General features: G+C 42.9%; 1 protein-coding gene across 1 annotated transcript; it reads right to left on the bottom strand.

The window, feature by feature from the left end:
- Nucleotides 1-3282: 3282 nt before the first annotated feature.
- On the bottom strand, nucleotides 3283-23224 carry LOC139442112 (A disintegrin and metalloproteinase with thrombospondin motifs 9-like). The gene is made up of 5 exons (XM_071222912.1): nucleotides 22918-23224; nucleotides 13870-14144; nucleotides 5013-5189; nucleotides 4085-4229; nucleotides 3283-3317 (listed from the first exon to the last, which is right to left on the bottom strand). The coding sequence occupies exons 1-5, from the start codon at nucleotides 23222-23224 to the stop codon at nucleotides 3283-3285; spliced, it is 939 nt and encodes a 312-aa protein (XP_071079013.1).
- Between the last annotated feature and the right edge of the window lie 215 nt (nucleotides 23225-23439).

Raw genomic sequence — 23439 nt, 5'->3', positions numbered from 1 at the left:
TCCTTTAAAATAATGGAGCAGAGGCCCATTATTTTTAAGGATTGGAGAGTTACGAGGATATTCCCCTACTTAAAACTCATCCCTATTTTTACACTTTGAATTTGACATTGACAAGCAACTCTCCATTCCTGAAAAATAAAGGAGCGTTCAAACAATAGAATGACGTCATAGATGTGTTTTAATCTGAGGACTTCGTACTAATCTGCTGATGGTCAGGCACAGAATGCTCACCTCCATTGTCACTGTCCCTGGATTGCTCAGCTACTGGTGCTTGGGCAGGGGGAGATAATTACTTACTGTTTGTTGTTTAACGCCGCACTCAGCAATATTCCAGCCATATGACGGCGGTCTGTAAATAATCGAGGGATGGACCAGACAGTCCAGTGATTGACATCAATCCACGCAATTGTGTTACGATGACATGCATCAACCAAGTCATCGAGCCTGACCACCCGATCCCGTTAGTCGCCTCTTACGACAAGCATAGTTGCCTTTTACGACAGGCATGGTTTGCTAAAGAACGTATTGGCAAAGACAATACAACATAGACTCACTACGTCTGTTTGACCACCAGTATGGCGGATATCAACACAACACACGTGATGGATTTCGGAAATTTTTAAATCGGCAATTTCTCCGATGTGTATATGGTCCGGACTTGACCGAATTCCTGCCAACCTAAACAGTTCAGATGAATTAAGCATAATTCAACATCGAGAGAATATATAAATCGTAGGAAAATACCATCTGCCTAAATGTGTATCTTTTGAACACATATCTTTTTCAAATATCTTTGTAAATATTTTATAACAAGGTAACAAAAGTACATGATCATTTTCCAACTCATTTATTCATCGAAATCACAGAAAGTTCCATCCCAGAGAATGAACAACCTACATCGGCAGCAAAAATGTCAGTGAAGAAAGAAACAATGATAATCAGCGTTTACAAATTGAAGTTGGGTTGGGCAACAACAACTGATGAAGAAAGATAACTGTCTAGTAACTATTGAAAAAGCGAAAACTGATCACCATAATCACCCGAGTTTTGTTTACAATTTCATGATGAAACCTGTCATTAACCAGCTACAGTCTAGATCTATATTTATATCTTATTAAATTATCTCGTGAAACGCTATTTTCTCCAACACAAATTAAGAAATTATTCCCACAGGCAAAGAGATGCAAAACAAATTACTTCAGGCCGTTTTGGAACAAAAGACGAGTCTGACCTCGAGACCTGTTTATATAATGCTTTTGTTTCGAAAACACAATTATATGAACTTTGCCTTCACATTTATTCGAAAATCTCCACATCATATTAAATTGTATTTTAAGATAACTAAAAATTATTTACAATGTGCCTATAGGCTTTACAATAATCAAACAATGTTTACCCTAAGATAATAGAAAAGAGAGCCTTGTACAAATACATCCCTATTTATACCTAATTAACAACCAAATTGAAACAGAATATTTTCCTACCTGGTAAACAGTACGTTTGTTTCCGTTTAGACACAACTTGAGATATCCCATACGTTTGAAAGACTTCTGAATGACGAATTGACGTCACACTACGCGTTCGGTTTCAAATGAAATTTAGAGACTATCAATTCGGTCTAACATTAATCTAATTTTCAAACACAGGACGTTTATCTCCTAATTATAAGAATTGACTATAACTTCGCCACAAGCTCCGACGTTCATCAGCTTGGCCGTAACATTATGAAGGTTCATACTCCAATGAACTCACACAAAGTGAAAGTCAATTATTTTCTAAAAATCCCAGGTGACTTGGCATTATGTGGAAAGGAATGTATGAGTGCCAGTGACTAACTGCAGAAGATAGTTATAAAACAATTGCTGACAAAAACAGAGAGAGAGAGAGAGAGAGAGCGAGAGAGAGAGAGAGAGAGCGAGAGAGAGCGAGAGAGAGAGAGAGAGAGAGAGAGAGAGAGAGAGAGAGAGAGAGAGAGAGAGAGAGAGAGAGAGATGGGGGCAACACAGGGTCCAAATTGCCAGAAGGTTTTTCGTTGTACACCATTGACAGTAGCCAGGCTGATTCAACGGTACAGGCAGACAGGGAGGAAACAGGACAGGCCTAGAACAGGTTGACCCCGAGTGTATGCACCACTGGAAGACGGTCAGATACGGCTCATTCACCTGCGAAACAGATTCGTAACGGCGACGGCGACAGCGATAGCAGCAACAGCGTTGGGACATCCCATTAGCCAACGTACAGTAATACGACGACTTCGTGTTGCTGGAATCCGAGCGTATCGTCCTTTCCGAGGAATGGTACTGACTGCTCAACATCGACGCCTGAGACTGCGATGGGCAAGGCAGGTTCGACGCTGGCAAGTGAGAATTTGGCGTCGAGTGCTGTTTACTGATGAAAGTCGGTTTAACTTGTTTCGAAATAACGACAGAGAACGAGTATACCGACGAAGAGGGGAACATTTGGCTCTGGTGTGTATTCGAGAGGACCATCCATTCGGCGGGGGAGGTGTCATGGTGTGGGGCAGTATTTGTGGAGATCAGAAGACTGATTTGGTGATTATACAGGGAAACCTGAACACTGTGCAGTACAGAGACCAAGTGTTGCAGCCAGGTGTGCTTCCGTTCTTACAAAACCAACAGCAGGGGACATTGTTTCAACACGACAATGCCAGGCCCCATACTGCAAGACTGACTCGGAACTTTCTAAACCAGCAGAACGTTGACGTTTTGCCCTGGCCTGCCCACTCACCCGATATGAATCCTATTGAACATCTGTTGGACCATCTTAACAGACAGATTAGAGCACGCCATCGGCCTCCCATCAACAGACAAGAATTGCAGCAGGCCCTGATAGACGAGTGGCAACGGATTCCAGTCCACGTCATCAGAAGACTGACGTCATCGATGAGGCGGCGCATCACAGCATGCATTGAGGCAGCTGGAGGTCATACACGCTATTGAAGGCAACTGTGTCGACAATGAACTTGTAGTGTGTCTGACAATTTTTTGATGACATTTCAGACAACTTTTGAAAATGAAATTTCTTACCCCACCATTGTTTACCCTGAGCTTACATTACATGTGATTGCACAATTTCATTCAAACTATGGTTGATCAATCATTTGTTACCCCTCCCTAGATTATATTAAAATTCACAATAAAACCTATTCTTGTTATTCTTTTATCGATCATGGAACTCGACCTATACTTTCTTTTGCCGCCCAGTTTTAAATGTGGACAAACACACAAAGCTTGAGGTTGCGTTTGTCCGGATGTGAGTCTTCTAAGCACAGACGTCATCGGTCGTGTCACCCACAACTGCAATGTAGAATGTTGGCACATTATTTACAAATAATAACAACGTAAATAAAACCAAGCACCTGTTTATCCTTCACTTCGTTCTCTCAGTTAGATAAATATATGTATATTTAGTACTTTAAAATGCATTGGATAGTTTAGGCCTGAAAGAAATGATGACGCTGACTTAAATATTTTTAACATAAGGTGATTTATTCAGTCAAAGCTTGTTGCATAGACACAGAGAAATATCGCTAGTTTTTCCAGATGGTACTGTTATGGCGCATGCATATCATTACCCCACCCACATACGATGTTATACTTATTGTTCGGCTGTACAAAATGTATAAAAAACATTTCCAGGCGTTCAAGTTCAAAGTAAATGACCCATGTTTGAATGAGTGAGTGAGTTGGGTTTAACGCCGCTTTTAACAGTATTCCAGTTATATCACGGCGTGTCAGCTACATTTTTTAGGAAAGCCTGAAGTAATGCAGGTCTCAGGCGTTTACCACTTCGGTGAAACCCACGAGCACGGGTATGGTGCTGACAAACCTAGAAACATAATCGGGGCGAACCGGGATTCGAACCAACAATCATACATTTCTGGCGTGTCCACGGGACGCAACTCTGCACAGTGAGTCGCGGTACCTTGTACCACCCGTGCCCGCGACTCCTGTTGGAGATGAGTTCAGTTGCATATGTCCCATTACATTTAGACATTCATCAAAAGAAATGACCATGTTTTATGAAAAGACTCCTATAAAAGAGCTATTAACAATTGTCTCACCCTCTAGTGGATTTATCTCCAACGCCATTGGTTCATACGGCTTGATTCCTCCACAATACCCACCTCCTAGGATATCTATGACGGTCCCGTCAGCTGATTTGTTTAGGGTTCCCCAAGACTTTACCGTTGTTAGATGCCATTCCAGCTGCATAGCAAAGGGAGTAACCACAACAGTCTAGCTAGGTCAACTCACACCGCAGGAAACACTATAGAGGTGAGGTGAAATGAGTTTAACGTCGCGTCCAAGATTATTGCACTTATATAGCGACGTGCATGCAGTGTGTGTGTGTGTGTGTGTGTGTGTGTGTGTGTGTGTGTGTGTGTGTGTGTGTGTGGCTGCATGTACTTGTCCGATTTTACAGTGCTAGCCCACTGAGATACCACGCCGACTTTTTAACAGGATTACCCCACTCAGACACAGTAAACGGACTCCAAGCCGACCAGTCCTTGTTTTAACCCCTTAAAGCCGAGCGCCAGACAGGGTAACAACAAGTACCATCTTTCAACGTCTTTTGGTATGACGCGTCCGGGCATCGAACCCCGGACCTTCCGCACAACAGAACACAACAGAATTGATGAAGCTGTATTATATAAATTTCAATGTCAGGTTTCAAGTTAACCATCAGATACACATGTACTACTTACAAACACTCTAGTTTCCAAACAAGATGCGATGAATATGATAAAACAATCTTACTTGTATGCGCCTTGACAGGTAAGCTTATGGCGTCCCTAAAGTGTGAAGCCATGATAGCGTTCCATTGTTTGTGGTGATACATTTTAAAGAACTCTCAGACCTTATCATTTTAGCGTATTTTAAAAAAAACCCTTTATCTCTACAAGTAAACAAAACGTGACTTAATGAGATCTCCTGGGAAACATTCTGAATCGGTTTTTTTGCTACCAGTGGCGTAACGGGCCGTCTTACCGTTCTGTTAAAAACAAGGCCTGTTCCTGTGGTGTCAATATGGAACGTGCCCTTTGGACCGCAGCTGTTTCTCACATTACCCACGTGACGGGTGTAACAGTCGATGGCGCGCCCATATCTGTTGACGTGGTTCGATGATGTAGCAAATCTCTTGTCTCTGACATCTACAGTCATCGTCTGTAATAACATAGGTCAAAATTGAAAATATTAATTGTATATTTATATCCTATCTCACACTATGCATTTCTCTTTCTTCTTTCGATTCTGAGTGGAAACGTGTCTGAAATAGAAGTTTCCAGCTTCTAAAGTTAATTAACCCTGTCATACCTCACATCGCCACGGTCACTTCCCAGATCTGGGTCATGCGCGCTATGCATGCTGGTTGACCTTCTTGCACTGATCACGTGTCTATCCCAGTCAACTCATTCTCTTTCAAGAGCATATAGACTAAGGAATTTCGATGCGGGGATGGAAGGGTGGGCATATAACGTGTGAGATAGGATAAGTATATAAATATACAATTTATAATAAAATTTTCAAATTTTTAAACCTATCCTATCTCACACTATGCATTTTATCCCACGGTTGGATGGTGGGGCGCAACTCCCTTGTCTATAGATTACAACCGTAGGATATTTACGAGGAAGCTGGAACTTTACAGTGGTACAATACTTAATACAGTAACACAGTTAAGTGTCGTAAGACTAAAAACAAAAAAACAAAAAACAACACAAAAAAACAACAACTCGTAGACAGGATAAGAAGAACACTCTCAAAGAATGTTGAGATCCTGATACATGAACAACTGAAACACAATAAGTCGGGTACAATATGTGTAACATGTTCAAACGTAATCAAGCGTAATCGCATGTCTAAAACGAACGAGTACGACTTATATTCGAGAGAGTATACATCCAGTCGTCGAATCTACATGACGGGGTATTCCTATCTCCAGAGGACGATAAGTTGGACCTGCTCGGCATCTCTTTTATCGCTTCGTCAAACCCTCAATCATGTCAGTGATTGAATCGATGGGTAAACAACGAGAAGAGGAAACGATCAACAATATCCACAAAAGGATCATCGATCTGTTACTCAACACACATACCTAAAGTAGAGGTGTTTGAAATAAGGGATCGGGACACCGAAATCGGCCGCGTCTAATGACGACTTCAAGTTAAAGACCAAGGTCTCTACAGACGAGTGATTATACCCTCCAACCGGATACTCAGTCTGGGAAGCCCGAATGAATACAATAAACACCAATAATCATGACAAATGTTTATTATAAATAGAGATGGATGTAATGTAATGAAAATCTGGTTATCTGAGCAGGTGAGCAGGTGAGCAGGTGTGTCTTGGATATCTGTTGTGCGAGTACCAAGGGTCCAAACTGGTGAAGGCCTTGAACGTCCATCACTGAGATGTCTCGGAGGTAATGGGATGAGAACACGGTATCGGATTTCCAAAAACATCCCTCCATAACTGCGGTCAAGGAGCAATTACTCTGAAGTGCCATTGTGGAAGCGACAGCACGGGTTTTGTGAGGATTATATGCGACTGGAGCAGGTAGGCCAGGGAAGGTGTAGGCTCGAAGGATCACTGAGCGTATCCAAAACGAGATTGTTGTATGGGATACTTCTGTAGTAGCTGCCGCAGAGAGCGGGATGAATAACCTCTTACGTAATCGACGAAGTGGTTTCGCCGCTTCCAGATAGATTCGCAGTGCACGTACCGGACACAACGATATGTCTTCGTCAGGGTTTAAGAGGGCAGTCAACGGTGGGATACTGAATAGTCGATCGGGTTGACTACGGAGTTGATTTTTGGCGATGAAATCCCATCGTAGTCCCAAAATTACTTTCCCATGTGCAGTTCGTTCAAAACGCACTCTGTTGACGTGTAAAGCGTGAATTTCAATCACTCGAGCCGCCGTTGCAAGGGCCAGAAGAAAAACTGTCTTCAAAGAAATGTGTTCGAAATCTTTCTCGGCGAGAGGTTCGTACTCGGCCTACGTTAGATGGCGAAGTATGATGTCTAGATCCCAAGTTGGTGGTCGAACACATGATGTTTGGTCTGCCAACTTATACGATCTGATCAATGATTGTAATTCGGCGATTGTTGAAATCTTAGTGCCCGTTTTAGTTGCGATGACAGAATTGATCGCAGCTAAATAGGTAGCTAGAGTCGAACCTTTTAGTTTAGGAGATGATCGAAGATAGTGAAGGTATTCAGCAATTTGTTGCGGGATGCCGTGGCAGGTGTGGAAATGTCATGTGAATGACAATACTATTCAAATGCCTTCCATTTATGGTCATATAGTGCTTTAGTAGATGACCTGTGCGTCCCCGCAATGGTCTTGTCCACTCGTTCAGAATAACCCTTAGCTATCAATGATTTCTGTAAATGCGCCAAACGCATAGATTGAGGGTTGTCGGCGACGGATGACGGAGCTGAGAGTGTGGTTGATGCAGAAGATCGTACTGTAGAGGTAGATGGTAAAACTTTCTGTCTGCGAGACGAATGAGCGTTATGAACCAACTGTGTGTTGGCCAGTAGGGCGCGACCAAAAGTAGAGTGAGGCGATTGATCGTTGATATCTTCTGTAGAACTCGATGTAGAATGCGTTTGGGGGAAAGGCGTAAGCATGTAGTCCTTCCCATGGGATTGCTAACGCATCGTGGTCCCAGGCTAGGGGATCTGAGATAGGAAATACCAACCAGGATAGCTGAGTATTGAAGCGGGTTGCGAAGAGGTTGACGTCTGGGCACGGAAATAACTGGCAAATCCACTGAAAAATCACGGGATGTAGACGCCATTCCGTGGGAGATGGTTTGTCGGGTCGGGACAGGGAGTCAGCTATGACGTTGGCGATGCTGGGAATATGTCTCGCTCGAACTTGAATGTTGAGTGAGTCGATCAGTTTGAAGAAGTCGAGTGATAGAAGTGATGTTGACTTGGTGGATCCCATTTTGTTTATGTACAACATGACCGATACGTTGTCTGACTGAATCATTAGTGTGGAGGACTGAAGGAGTGTTGACCAATGAGACACTGCCAGAATTACTGCTTTGAATTATAGACTGTTGATGTGAAGCTGGCTTTCTTCTAATGACCACCGCCCTGCCACTTGTAGGTCTTGGCAATGAGCTCCCCATGTGACGTTTGAGGCGTTGACGAACAGGTGGAGGGTCGGGCTGAATGGTTGCAAGCAGACTCCTTCGCAGACATTTGATGGAGTTAACCACCATTTGAGGTGTGGGTGTAGATGGTTTGGAAGAGATATCAGAACCTGACAATCGTCGTCCTGAAGGAAGGGCTTGAGGAAGCACTGGATTGGCCATAAGTGAAGTTGACCTCTCTTGGTGAGGGCTTGTGCTGATGTTAGGAGACCGAGAAGTTGTTGCCATTGACATAAGGAAATTGGCTGTTTGAGTGCCAATGGAACGAGGCGTTGGATTTTCTCCCAACGATCTTGGGGTACAAACATCTTGCCCAGACTCGTGTCGAAGAGGGCTCCGATGAACTGGAGTTGTTGTGTTGGAATAGTTTAGGACTTTTTTGTGTTGATGATCCAACCTAGTTGATGAAGTAGGCGTTGAGAGAAATCGAGGTGATGAAGTAGAGTGTTCGAATCCTTGTTGGCTTGAATGCAGTCGTCGATGTACGTTTCGAAGACGTTGCCTCGAGTGTGTAGGAACTTGACGATGGGTTTTTGTGAGTCGAGTAAATAGCCACGGGGCCGAAGAAATTCCAAGTGGGAGCACTCGCCATTGGTAGTGTTGAGACGTAGTTGAGGACTGTTTTTCTTGGGAACCAGAAAAATTGGAGAATAGAACCCTGGTGTCATCGGCTGAGTGCCCAGACACTCTATTGCATTCTTTACAAGTAACGTGTTTATGGCATCTATGAGAACTGGAAGTTGTTTGGCTTGATACAGATGTTGAGGCTGTTTGCACGTCGTCGGAGGTGTGGTGGCAAGAGGTAGAGGATAACCTGTTTGTAGGAGATGAGACACATATGGGTCGTCAAGTATGGTCAAGTTTAAAGCGAACGTGCCTAGTCTTCCGCCTACAGGAGACCCAAAAATCGGAATGGCTGGAGTCGTAAGGTCCCAGTCGTTCTGCTGTTGTAGTGAGTCATTTGTGGTTAGTGTCTCCTGGCTTAGGAGAGTTACTGTTTCCTTTAGTCCCTGAAAAGGAGACGGTGCGTCCGCCTGATTTCCCTCCTCGCTGATGTTGGCGTGCTCGGCCACGGCCACGAAAAGAAGCAGACCTATTACTCAAAACTTCTCTAAGGTCTTGTTGAGAAGGAGTAAAGGTTGGTCGTCTTCGGTCTTTCCTGTTCTTCCAGTTGATTTTTCTGAAGACGGAGTAAGTAAACAGTGACTTGCAGGGAAGTGTCTCTTTGGACTTCATGGGCGACCTCCTGTATGTGCCCAGCAAAAAGGGAGGGTGTTGACCATGGCATTTGGTACAGCCTGTTCTTAAATTGATCATCCCATGAACAATGTTGTAACACCCCCCATCTACGAAGAGAAGTGATATATCCCCCATGGTGAGCAAGGAGGTCTAGTATAGCTGTCGTTTTATCCTGGATGAGGGTCACAGCACCTCGAATACAGGATTCTTCCAAGGAAGATGCATGAGCTAGAGCCGACGAATGTGCTTCAGTTGCTGATAAAATAGTGGAGACCAACGGGAGGGTCCTTCGAACAGTGGTGTCGAGGTGAACGAGGTCCCTGTCATCCACTGAAGAAGCTGAGTACGGATGCTTAGGAGCTAATGTTGCGATGTCACCATCTAGATCGGGAGAAATCGTAGGCAAGCCATGAGTCCCTGCATCCGCCAATACAAAGCGTGGAGATTGAAGTCGATCACGAGGACGGCGAAAGGATCCAAATGCTTTGTCTAAATTGGTGGCCATATCCTGTAGGACTGGTCTCGGAGGGAGTGTGATGTTCGGCGACGAGGCTGAAGGCACAACAAATGATGATAAAGTGTCCTCCTTTGAAGTGCTTTTTAACAATTGTAACTTATCTGCTATCCAGATAAGTACAGTGATCGGATCTGCTATGTCGAAGCTCCCAGAAGACGAAGCTGGGGAGGTATAGTGGTCTGATGACTCTGATTCTGGTGGTTGATCCACTGAAAGGGATGTAGTGGGTGTTGATGCAGATAGAGGTACCGTAGTTGGTACAGCAGGTGCCGGTTGGGGAAGACATGCTGCTGTTACAGCCTGTAACAGAGAACGAATCTGTTCTGCTGGAATAGCAGAAAGTTCGCTAGGGATCCATGATGTAGGGATAGCTTGAGATGGAGCTTGTGATGTTGCAGGAGTCTGTGATTCAGAGGAAACAGGAGGGCGTCGAACCGGAGGTGGCGATGGGGAGTCGGTACAACGAGTAGGTGAAGTAGAACTCTGCCTATCTTTAGGTGAAGGACATCTACTAACGGTAGCTGATCTGAGTGGTCTATCTCTATGTCGCCGAGGAGAATCCTCATGACGAGAAGAGGAAATGTGGCTAGACCGATAAGGTCTGTAATCTGGATCATGAGGATACCCATGCCATGGAGGGTGGGGATCCCTGTAGTGTGGGTGTCGTTCCAACTCATGTGCGTAGACACTATATGAAGTAGTGTTCCATGGGTAATCACCACGTTGATGAAAATCAAAAGTGTGAGGGTAATCTCTTAGTCCAAACTCCGGATGGGTGAGTGAAGGAGAAGATCGAGACATGTAGGATGAATGGCTAATAGGTTCGTTGTAGCGTTCATCCTCCGAGCCTAGACATGATGGGTCTGAATAGTCTCTTCGTGAGACATGATAAGGGGATGAGCGATAATCCGCTCGCCTGTCATAAGACGAGTAACGATCTGTAGGTGAACGTCACATATTAGGGGAGTCTCTCGAATGTCTCCGTTCCTTGGAGGTTTTATGAACTCTCGTGTCCCGTTGAACATCCTTTGAAGTCCCCGATGATTGCACTGAATAAAGTGCACTGACTGTCGATGCTAGTCGATCCCGTGATGAATGTCTATCGTCTTGTGAATCCTATCGGGAATGGGAGGTTCGTGAACCTTGATCCGATGAGTCGTCATACGACTCCTGGTCTTGAGAGGATCGATCCTGCGAAGATCGTCGTATGGGAGATTTCGAACGACGGACCGAACTTATAGGGTCGACCGAGGTACCAGTACCATGTGTACCCTCCGAAGGTAAAACATGAGCGAGCTCCATGGTAGTCGTTGAACACCACGAGTCGAAAGTGCGAACCTCGGTCGGTTCGATACGTTGGCTGACGTAAGCCGGTCATCCACACTCGTGTCTAACGAGAGGACTCGTCGAATGTCCGAGTCTCGGGATGTGGAGGGTAGGTTCGCTTTGAAGGTGGAACATTTGGCATGAGGGTCAGACGGAGAGAAAACACGTCGGCACAAAGTGCAGACGGGTCTCCGTGTGGACTGCTCGTCCATTATGATGAATAAATATCCCAAACAGGAATATAAGTAAATTTGCAGGCAATTAGACGACAAAAATATGAAGATCCCTTGCAAGCGAAAAGCAAAACCCAAAATGGATTCCTGTAATAACAACACGTCACCACTGCGTGGCGATTTGAAAGAGAATGAGTTGACTGGGATAGACACGTGATCAGTGCAAGAAGGTCAACCAGCATGCATAGCGCGCTTGACCCAGATCTGGGAGGTGACCATGACGATGTGAGGTATGACAGGGTTAATTAACTTTAGAAGCTGGAAACTTTTATTTCAGATACGTTTCCACTCAGAATCGAAAGAAGAAAGAGAAATGCATCGTGTGAGATAGGATAAGTTAAAAAATCTGCATAATTCACGACAATCTGGAATGAGGGTCAGACGGAGAGGAAACACGTCGGCACAAAGTGCCGACACGTCTCCGTGTGGACTGCTCGTCCATTATGAAGAATAACTATCCCCAACAGGGATATAAGTAAATTTGCAGGCAATTAGACGCCAGAAATATGAAGATCGCTTGCAAGGGGAAAAAAATGCAAAATGGTTTCCTGTAATAACAACACGTTACCACTGCGTGGCGATTTGATAAAATGCATAGTGTGAGATAGTATGTTTAAAAATTTGAAAATTTTATTATTAATTGTATATTTATATCCCTATCCTATTTCACACGTTATATGCCCACCCGTCCATCCCCACATCGCAATTCCTTAGTCTATATGCTCTTGAAAGAGAATGAGTTGACTGGGATAGACACGTGATCAGTGCAAGAAGGTCAACCAGCATGCATAGCGTGCATGACCCAGATCTGGGAGGTGACCGTGGCGATGTGAGGTATGTCAGGGTTAATAAACTTTAGAAGCTGGAAACAGGTATGCAGAGACACGTTTCCACTCAGAATCAAAAGAAGAAAGAGAAATGCATCGTGTGAGATAGATAGTTTAAAAATTTGAATCACACTTTGTGACACACTCTGTGATACCAGGACGACCTGTTTCTCTGATAGGTTTTGCTGGTACCAGATCCCATTTAATGTAACATCATGTAAATAATGTATTACATAACAACAAACAAACAAACAAAGTACAAAAGTAAATTCAAACATTGTTCCAAAATGTTATCAACTATTTTGTTTCTAGAGGTTTTCACGCTTTCGGAACAGACCAGGGAACAGGAAACAAAATTATACCTTGGATCTTCATAAAATTATTTTGTAACCACGGCGGCATTTATTGAGGTAACTACAAAAGTGGGAAGGCAGTTTTGTTCAACTAGCCTCACGAAATTTGCGTCCTGTCGTTGCGCCATTCCCAAGAATTATTGGCAGACATTTTGAATTGCAAGATGACAATACCAGACCACATCGTGCCCAGGTAACTCCGACGAGAAGGCATTCGAACACAAAGTCCTATGACATGTCCCAAACAGAACATCTGTGGGATGTTCTCCGCCGAAGTGGCACACCTTGGGTAGCTCTTCATGCGGAATGCCGAGCTATGCCAAAGGCAACCATACGCAAGTTAATGAACAGTTTGCCATCAAGATGTCGGGCATGTATTGCCCAACATGGTGGACACACCAGATATTGATTTGCACGCCCGAAATTAATTTTATTATTAACATTTATCGCCAGTACACCTTCACTATCATTTCATCAGTTTATACTGTCTACAAAAATAAGGGAACTGATGAAATTATATTTTACACTAAAAATGTGCCTATTTTACTGCGTTTGTCTGATGGAGAGTCCAGGAAATATAGAAACCATTCACATGTTTGCAGGTAAACAAATGCCCTCTCCGAGTGAAGATCTTGACACCAAGTTATACAGTATTCGGTGAATGTGGCAGGAGCTCTTTGCCTTAATACTGACAGGTTATGCATTGAATCGATACATAGTTCTGTTAGCATAAGTACTGGTGTAACTTAACAGAGTTTTCCTAAAATGTATTTCAGTAGGAAATGATGTCATGACAAATTTGCATTATACTTCCCTACCCCTGTATGTCACGAATAACATATAAAACATGAAACAGATTCCAGTATGAAAACTATTACATAAAGAGGAAGATATGCCAGTAACATTTTATGCCCCAGGTCAAGGAAAATTGAACCATCTCAAGGCTTTTATCCAAGTTCTTTCTTTGTAAGCCCATATGTATACTCTTACCTGTATAGGGCGGTCGGGTAGCCTAATGGTAGCCTAAAGCGTTAGCTCGTCACGCCGAAGAACCGGGTTCGATTCCCGACATGGGTACAATGTGTGAAGCCCATTTCTGGTGTCCCTCGCCGTGATATGGCTGGAATATTGCTAAAAGCGGCGTAAAACCTCACTCACTCACTCACTCGCTCACTCTTACCTGTATATCCACTCGAATCCTTCTGAATGTTGTCGTGCCATACATAGGAATATGCAATGGAATAATGTTTCCATTACAGTCAACATCACGGACATTCGGGTAGAACCCAACGTTCGGGGCTGGTAAGGTCACGTATTCTGTAGGAACTTCTGAACTCATGTTGTGACAGTAGATTCTCGTTCTTTCACCCTGGAACACTGGGGGGTAGATCCAGTATTCTCCATCACCACGGGAACAGGATTTTACTTCAGAGCATTTGGATGGTTTTGTTTGTCCTTTGCAATATGAGACGAGACACTGTTGTTAGTCGCAGATATCAATTCAAAGAAAATATCAAAACATTTGTCATAAATAATTAGATGTAATGTCAAACGTTTTATTTCGAACTGTGAAAATAGCATAAAAAATAGCAGATACCCGGAAGAGATAACATACAATCGATATAGTGAGTGAGTGAGTGTGTTGGGTTTAACGCCGCTTTTAACATTATTCCAGTTATATCGCGGCGTGTCAGCTTAATGTGGGAGGAAAGCCCGAAGTGATGCAGGTCTCAGACGTTTACCACTTTGGTGAAACACATGAGCACGGGTATGGTGCTGACAAACCTAGAAACATAATCGGGGCGAACCGGGATTCGCACCCACAATCATAGGTTTTTGGCGTGCCCAAGGGACGTAACTCTGCACAGCGAATCGCGGCGCCTTAGACGACTGCCCCCCCCCCCCCCCCCCCCCCCTACACTCGGTATAAAAGTGACAGGAAATGATACATAATGTGCAGACAAACCTGTAGACACTCTGCATTACTACTCAAAATAACTTTTATACAACGTTGCCGTATCTCTGCCCATTCGTTTCTGAGACGAAGATAATGCAATACTGATATGCTTTTATGTTGATATTTTCATATTGCCTTATCATAGGTCCAGTGAGACATATTGCCTCCAGTGAGTGAGGTTTTAAGCAGCTTTTAACAATATTCCAGCAATATCACGGCGGGGAACACTAGAAATGGGCGTCACACGATGTACCCACGTGGGGAATCGAACCCGGGTTTCGGCGTGATGAGCGAACGCTTTAACCACTAGGCTATCCCACCGCACCCATATTGGCTCTAGACACGCTGTATAGCCCGAGGCACACCGAGAGACAATACAACGTTCCGGGGTCCTGTGTGACCTTGAACTATCAGGAGGCCAATATGGTTTAAACTGTAAAGATATAGACACCCTTCCCATTTGAAAATCTTTCTGAGGCAACAGAAGAACTTTAACCAACAACCAGGAAGCAATACAAACCCATATACACTTAACAGATAACCACTTGTTTATCTTAATCATATCATCTTAATGGTTGTCCATTTCAACGGTCGTCACGGGATGGCTAAAAACATTGCCGATGTGACGTTAAATATTAACTCACTCACTCACTCACCCATTTCAACAAATATAACCAAGGTGTTTATCTATTAAAAATGTTTTCACTGAGCTCTTAACAATACTTATAAGAGAAATAACACTTCATTCATTGGAAGAAAATCTAGTCGTTTGATCACCGTCTTTTCTTCCAAATCTACTGACACATATAAATATCATTTTCACACACATAACATGGTCTCCATGTCCCTAGCTACAGCGAAGTAAACTTTTTGTTTTGAAAACTTCACTGCAGCGGCTGATTAAAGTGAACGTTAGATCACCTATTCTTATGTATGGGACGCTGTGGTCAGTCAGATATAAAGTAAGTTGAAAAATATTCATCATTTCACTACACGATGGGGAATTGTCAGAAACTTTCATTAACATATTATTCAAGCAATTGTTAATGATGGGTCTATTAAAGTTCGCAGTATTTAAGAACTAAAGTTTGCTCTAGCCCCATGACTTTGACTCGAAACACAGACATCAGGGAAATACCAGCGTGTGTGTCGTATAGTAATCATTTATCAATCCATACCACCGAAGCACTTCTACGCTTCTACGAGTTATCAAGTGTTTACATTTATTAAGGTTCCAAAATCAATGCATGTGACCTTACAACCGGTGAGTCAACCTAAGGTTTTTTTTCGAATGAGGGACATTGTTCGAATACTCCCAGCAATGAATAAGTTATGTTGCAGGAAGTTAATTTACAATGTAATCAATGCTATGGAACGTTATGGATTGAAGAAAGCCAAAGCTTTGATATATGTGATCTATAATCTGAAATCTATAACAACACATCATGTTAGCAAGGTACGGGAACTATCAATACACTACTGAGTGGGTAAATTGTAAGCCCCTTCAACCTGATCAATAATTGTTTTCATTATTTTTTATTCCCCGCTACGAAGCCGAAGGGGGATATAGGAATGGGTGCCGTCCGTCCGTCACATTTCGTTTCCGGAGCAGAACACAAAAACCATGAGAGATATCTTAACCAAACTTGGCACATTAATAGGTCTAGTGGTAAACTGGTGCCTTTTGATAGTTTGGGATTAAAAAACCCCCAAACTTTTCGAGTTTCCCTGGCAACAACTTTGACTTAGACTGAAAATGGCGGTAGTGCTCGTTTCCTGAGCAGATTCTGAAAACCTCAATCTTGGCACATAAATAGCTCTAGTAGACAACTGGTGCCTTTTGATACTAACAATCCACAAGTCTCAAGGTAGCACATATGAGCAGATGATTGGGAATATGGCAATTACACAAGGAAGTAAATTCAAAGCCCAGCCAGGTCAAGTGTATAAATGCTAAGTGGGGTCAAATCAAGGAAAGGCCTAAAGCTTGTACGTTTCGATGAACACAAAATTGTAGTAAAAAAAAAAAAAAAAAGCATTGGATGAGATGACTAGATTGCGGAATGAAAGACTGTTCACTTAGACACACCCTGAAAAGAACATTCGTGGTGATGGACTCAAGGTGGCTCACTTGAATGTTTGATCCCTCAGTGCTCATTTCGAAGATGGGAAGAAAGATAAGTTTGTTGGTGTGCTTGATGTTTTGTGTTTCACAGAAACACACATCAATTATTACAGTGAAAGAGACCTGCCAGGATATCAAGTCTATCCAGGAGACACAACACATGGTATTGCTGTGTATGTTTCAACAAGTTTCAAGAACAGTGTCCAGCTATGTGATGTAAAGTCATCTCGCAGTATTAAATACATTTCCTTTCTTGTTGGCAAGTTCTGCATTGCTTGTGTGTATGTTCCTCCAAAAGTGTCATGGACACGGTTGTCGCATTCACTCACTAACTTCATGCAGAAATGTCAGGATCTCTCCAAGCAGGATGAATGTGAACATGTCCTAGTTACTGGGGATTTCAACTGAGATCTGAGTGAAAAAACTGAAACTTGAAGATTTCTTTAATGTGGGGAAAATGACTCAACTTCGCTGTATGCACTGCTTTTCTAGACTTGTTGTTTACTGACCATGTCAGTGCTGTAGCATTCCAGACTTCAGTCTTCTACTCATCATCAGATGATTGGTGATCTACTTCTCAGTACACCTCATGGTGACCACTGCTCTCATTGATCTCTAAGTAAAGTAAGAACTCCCTTACTCCTCTGATTATTAACCCCCCGGCATATAATGCGGGGGATATAGTGATCAGCCAGTCTGTCTGTCCATCCGTAATCATTTCCTTTTCCGGGGCAGAACTCGAAAACCATTCAGTGTATTTGATCGAAACTTGGCAAATCTATCAGTCACATGATGAAGTGGTGCCTTTTGATATTTTTGGATTTTTCGAATTTTTATCTTTTTTAAATTTAATGGAAAGAAGTTGGACATAGACTCCATTTGGAATGGGGTTCGGTTTCCGGGGCAGAATTCGAAAACCATTCAGTATATTTGATGAAAGGTGTATCAGTCACATACTGAAGTGGTGCCTTTTGCTATTTTGTAATTTATAAAAATTATTTGTGATATGATAATTACAGCACCTGTATAATCACGATTGTGGTGGTGGGACAGTCATGCCCCGGCAGCATCTCCGAGGCGTCAGAAAGTCAACCTGCCTAGCCGCTGTCTGAAGGTCAAGTCCCGAGTCAGCGAAAGTATTCTATTCTAATCAGTGAAATCACTGACCAGCTGCCACGTATCGAATATGATACCTCTCTGGTCAGCCTGCATTTATGCACCTCATCCACAATATCAAGCTTCAGTGGCCAACCGGCCATTCTCGTGCGCTAATTAGGAGCCACCTGCACATGCCTCCGTGCTGTTGGCCATATCAATAATAGCCCAGCTGCTGTTATAATTTGTATTGGCCAGCGCTGTGAATATACATCTATATATATTTAACTTATTTAACTCAGGGAATATATAAGACTGACATCGGGAGAGTACCCGGGTTTGCTACCAGGAATACAGCCCTTCTGACAATCTGGGTAATGCAGAAGGCTGCAGTGTTGGGGAGTCTTCACATTCTCCGAAAGATTCTGGGTTGGTTTGACTAGGCAGCGCTTCCTGGGAGAAGTCCCATTCACTGTGTCGAGGGGGCAAGGGCCCTGAGCTGATGATGAGCCTAACCAGCTTGACTATGTCAGGATCACCCAAACCCTCTTTGCTGCATTTTTTAAATTTTAATATGTATGTTAATAATAATAATGTAAATCATCATCATCATCATCATCATCATCATCATCATCATCATCAGCAGCAGCAGCAGCTGTCCCCTTGTGACTGAACACCATTACTTCATTGTTTTAATTCTCTTGTGGATACAGGGGATGTTCCGCCTTGGTTGTGCAAAGGTCGAACAATACTGCTCCCAAAGAAAGGTGATTTGACTGATCTCAGAAACTTCCGCCCTATTACTTGTCTGAATACACAATACAAAATACTTACAGGGTGTCTTACAGGTATTGTGCCATCTTACTGCGCATCCAATGACATTATTTACATGGATCAGAAAGGGGGGGGGGGGATGTTGGGGTTGTAAGGATCCACTGCTGGTTCAGAAAATGATTGTTGAAGAGGCTGAAACATACAGCCGTAACCTCTCAATGTGTTGGATAGACTACAGAAAAGCGTATGATTCTGTACCTCACGAATGAATTTTGAGGTCACTGGATGCATTGACCTCCCCGAGCGATTACTTGTTTAACTCAAGTCTTTAATGAATTGCTGGTCATCTCAACTTGAGATGTATTCACGGGGGCAGGTGGTGACTTCAGAACCCTTTTCTATTAGAAGAGGAATATTTCAGGGAGATTGAAGCCACACTACCACACTAAGAAGGCAAAGGAATGCTGTGATAGACACCATATGCACGTGGTGAAGGTGATGCATGATAACCACAGTTGCCACCGTTTGTCATTGGAACCTTGTACTCCGTTGTTTGAAAGCCTGACGTTGATTGCAATTACTGAAAACAGAAATGTCCCTTCAAAGTCAAGGACGTTGTTTGACAGTCGAGGAATTAGCCAGATGCGTAGGGATGCTTGAAACTTGGGCAACACAACGACACGTTGCCAACGTCCTTGGTGTGAGTGCAGGGCATGGATTCGATATGAGACTCATAACATTGCAAGATTTCATGGAATGTGCGCATAAATATATATTACGTCAGAAGGTAAGTGGCGTGTTAGTCGGACAATGACAACAGTCAATAAAGTTCCAACTAAAACCCGTTTCTTTTACAGTGGCTACATATAAAAATTGCCTACACAAATTGTTTCTTCTTGGCTTACGCGGCAATCCATCGTCTGTCCTCTAGAGTAACTGCCCTTTATCAAAGGGAAGGTACTCTAACCCTAGCGTGCGTTGCAAGGCGCCAATCGCTTACCAATCTCATCAAAATCAGATCTCACTACCGCTCATTTTGACCGACCAATATAATGACCGACAAGAAATCAACATTAGCCAATCAGAAGGCAGCTTTCTCGAGCTTTACGACACTAGTTTCAAACTGGCGACTACGCTTCGAAACATATTTTAACGTAATCTCGATTAAAAAAAATAAAACTGATAAGAAGAACATTCTGGAGTGGCTTATAGATGGCCTAGATTGTATGGATATAATCATAAAACCCGTAACTGCCGTTCGGGATACCCCGTGTTAAATATTTCGTGGTTGCATGATTAGAAAATACATTCCGACTGTCACTTTCATGATCTGGTAAGCGACGCTCTGATTGGTTGGATGAAAGGTCGTTCTGACGTGACCCTTTATGGGATGTCCTCAGATTATTTTTTTGAGCAATAGAGAGAACTAAGATCTGATTTTAATGAGATTGATCGCTTGCAAGCGATTTATAGCGATTCGCCTTACGAATAACTTTCAGCCGCTTGCAGTCATACCAATCGCTGACTGAGGTCGCTTCGTTCGCAAACCAAAATGGCGGCTGCGTTTTGACACCGGAACAAGAATATCTTGACTGGATCAACGAGGAAATGAGCAAAGGCAGCTGATTATGACACACCATCATCCTCAGTCTGCTCCACAACTTCAAAGTAGTCATAAGTTTCATCATAACGTCTGTTGCAGACCCCGGGATGAGCGATTAATGTGCTTACTCAAATCGATTTGTGGCTTTCAAAGCGACCCTAGTCTATGAGACGTCACGTCTGTCCGTCCTGTCATAACGTTACGAAACACAGTCTGATGTACCAACGGCGACAAAACGAAACATGGTAAAAATTCTGACATATTGACCAAATACAACTGTTTTATTTTTGGGGAAAGGTTCCAAGCCGCAGAGGCCTACAACCACATATATGGAAATTGATCCCGCTAGGCTAGTGTCCTCGCTAAACTATTTCGCAATTTATATCTCCAAAGTTGCCAAAACTCGTGAAAAGGCCTCACCACAGGGTGAATTAACTGTACACTAGGGGTAGTGACAACGCAGTAAAGACCTATAAAGACCGACTGGCGGTTGTTTGTCCCTTGGCTGAATAACAACCCGGTTCCTAGCAGGATACAATTTCATCACCTCGGGTTGCTAACCTGGCGCTTTTTGACAGTTTGCCCCCAATGGTGGAATGCTGTCTAAAACAACTGTACATGGCACACGTATCCAAGTTGCTTAGGGCTCTACAATTCGCTGAGGGGAGTTGTGTCTTAAGATGTGCCAGGTCCCAATGATTGTGAGTTCAAATCCCTCACTCTTCCTTGTTATGACACTGTGTGTGATAAAGCTCGCCTTCTACCTGCATTACTTTGGGGTGTCCTGAAACATTAAGCTGATGCGCCCCGATATAACAGTTCAAAGCCGCTTTAAACCAAACTCTTAACTGTACATACTTTTGTACAAGTAGTAGAGGAGACATGATATTGAAAAACAGAAAACTACGTTTACAACGAACACTCTTATAACGAATTAACTGATAAAACGAACTTATTTTTAGTCCCGGCCATTTTTTGTATACACTCTTCAAAAAATGAAACGCAGCTGAAATGTAGATGTTTAGTAAATTTATTGTACCTAATAAAGTCGATATATTAAATTTAATATCATAGATACATATATGAAATTTTGGAGCTCGATAGTCACATGTTGTTGTACAAAGGCATTGAAAACTGTTCATTGTCATGTCACATAGGCCACAAGGTAGCGCTGAACTCAGTATCTCGCGTGACCGCCCCGGGCAGCAATCACGGCCCTGCATCTCCGGCACTGTCTAGATAAGTGTACGAATTCTGTCCTGCGCCATTCAGCTTGTAACACGTTGGCCAGTTGTGGGAGTGTCTGTGGCGTGTTCTGACATTGACGTACACGTCGAACGAGTTCATCCCAGAGTTGTTCGATTGGATTGAGATCTGGAGATCTCGACGGCCAGGACAAGACGTTGATGTTGCCATTATGAAGGTAGTCTACCGTGACACGAGCTGTGTGCGGTGGAGCGTTGTCCTGTTGAAACAGCGCCCACTGACGGTCAATGATTGGAAAAAGGTGAGGTTGAAGAATTTGATTCATGTAGCGATTTGCTGTCAAATGTCCCTGAACCACAATCACGTCAGATCTCGTGGTATAGGATATGACCCCCACAAGATGACGCTGCCGCCACCAAATTTGTCAAATTAACATACACAATGTGGGGCCAAACGCTCATTTGGACGACGCTAAACACGTTGTCTTCCATCTCGCCGGTGAAGAAGAAATCGTGATTCATGGCTGAACCACATTCGTCTCCAGTTTCTCTAATTCCAAGGTTGAAAGGTATGGCACCAGTGCAGGCGTCCTCTTTGAATACGTCCTATGACGATGTTCCGATCGGCAGCGCTGAGTCTCGGATTTTCGATCTTGAAAAATGTTGACAATTGAATGACAAATTATTGGCTTATGCTTTCCTTTTTATAGCCACTACCACGAGTTACGAATGCCATAATTTGCACGTGCATTTTGCTTTACTATTTTCCTCCATGGCATTTTCGAACAAGTGTGAAAACAATGCCGTTTAAGACATTGCAAATCGACAATGGCTGCGTTTTGACGCATCGTTTAACGAATATCAGGCCACCAATACCATTTTCCAATAACATATATCCAATTTATCATCCAAAACTGGCTCCCAACACTGTAGATATCGCTGCAATGAAATTTCATCACAATGCTTTGCAGAGCATTGTGACGTTACTGGTTACCATGACCTCACAATCAAATGACATCACTAATGGCTCTGCTACGGAAGCTGTTAGCAGTACTTTTTACACTTAAGACACTGCTTATTACTGTCTACAAATTGAAAAACTTGGAAGAATGATATTGGATGATAAATAAAATCTCACCCTCGTGTCGTTTGATATCAAATATATCAACACTCGTTGATAAAAGTGGCAAAAATCCTCGGCAAGCCTCGTAATTTTTCCACTTTTATCAACTTGTGTTGAAATATTTGATATCAAAAGACACTCGGGTGAGATTCTCTATTAATATACCGGATTTTTTGTGTTGTCAGGTTCAGTGAACTACATACTACCTATGCGTTCCTTTGTTTGAAGAGTGCATATGCTACCGAACTACTGTTATAACGAACTAAAATTAGTGGTCCTTCTGAGTTCGTTCTAACCCTAGTTTACTATATCAATAAAATATAAAGAAAAGAATGAACCATCTTACCTTTAAAACGATAATATGTCGACCCAGCTTGTGGAACATTCAGTGTTTCACCATAGAGACAGGTAGTGGCAAAACTACAAACACTAGTGTGTTTGTTGAACACAATTCCGCTGCAGTTTTCACTCTGAGCACATTTTGAACAACAGAGAGGAATGTTTCGTGCCTTTAGTGATAGGTGCTCTGCTGAAGATCCAAGGTTGTCAAACTCGGGAACTTTGTAAAAATGTGAAAACACAAGGTCATCGTTCGCAGCAAGGACACATGTTACTAAAATTGAAACGTCGAAAGTAATATAAGCTGAGAACATATTGCTATGATTCACGGTTTAACAGTCAAAGGATAAGCTAGTGTTTGCCAAGTAGATTCAACTTCCAATTAAACACGGTCTTCTTAGAGCGTATATCTTTTGACAACTGAAAGATAAATCAAAGCTCATGCCAATACGCGCGGCTATTGATTTGTTATGCCCCAAGACAGGAAAGAAGCGTATCGATCAATATATAATGATCAGATTTTATGGGA

The sequence above is a fragment of the Haliotis cracherodii genome, unplaced genomic scaffold (assembly GCF_022045235.1).
Source record: "Haliotis cracherodii isolate W230 unplaced genomic scaffold, xgHalCrac1.p SCAF_5, whole genome shotgun sequence".
In the NCBI taxonomy this organism is placed as follows: Eukaryota; Metazoa; Mollusca; class Gastropoda; order Lepetellida; family Haliotidae; genus Haliotis; species Haliotis cracherodii.
This window is presented reverse-complemented; position numbering and strand designations above follow the sequence as displayed.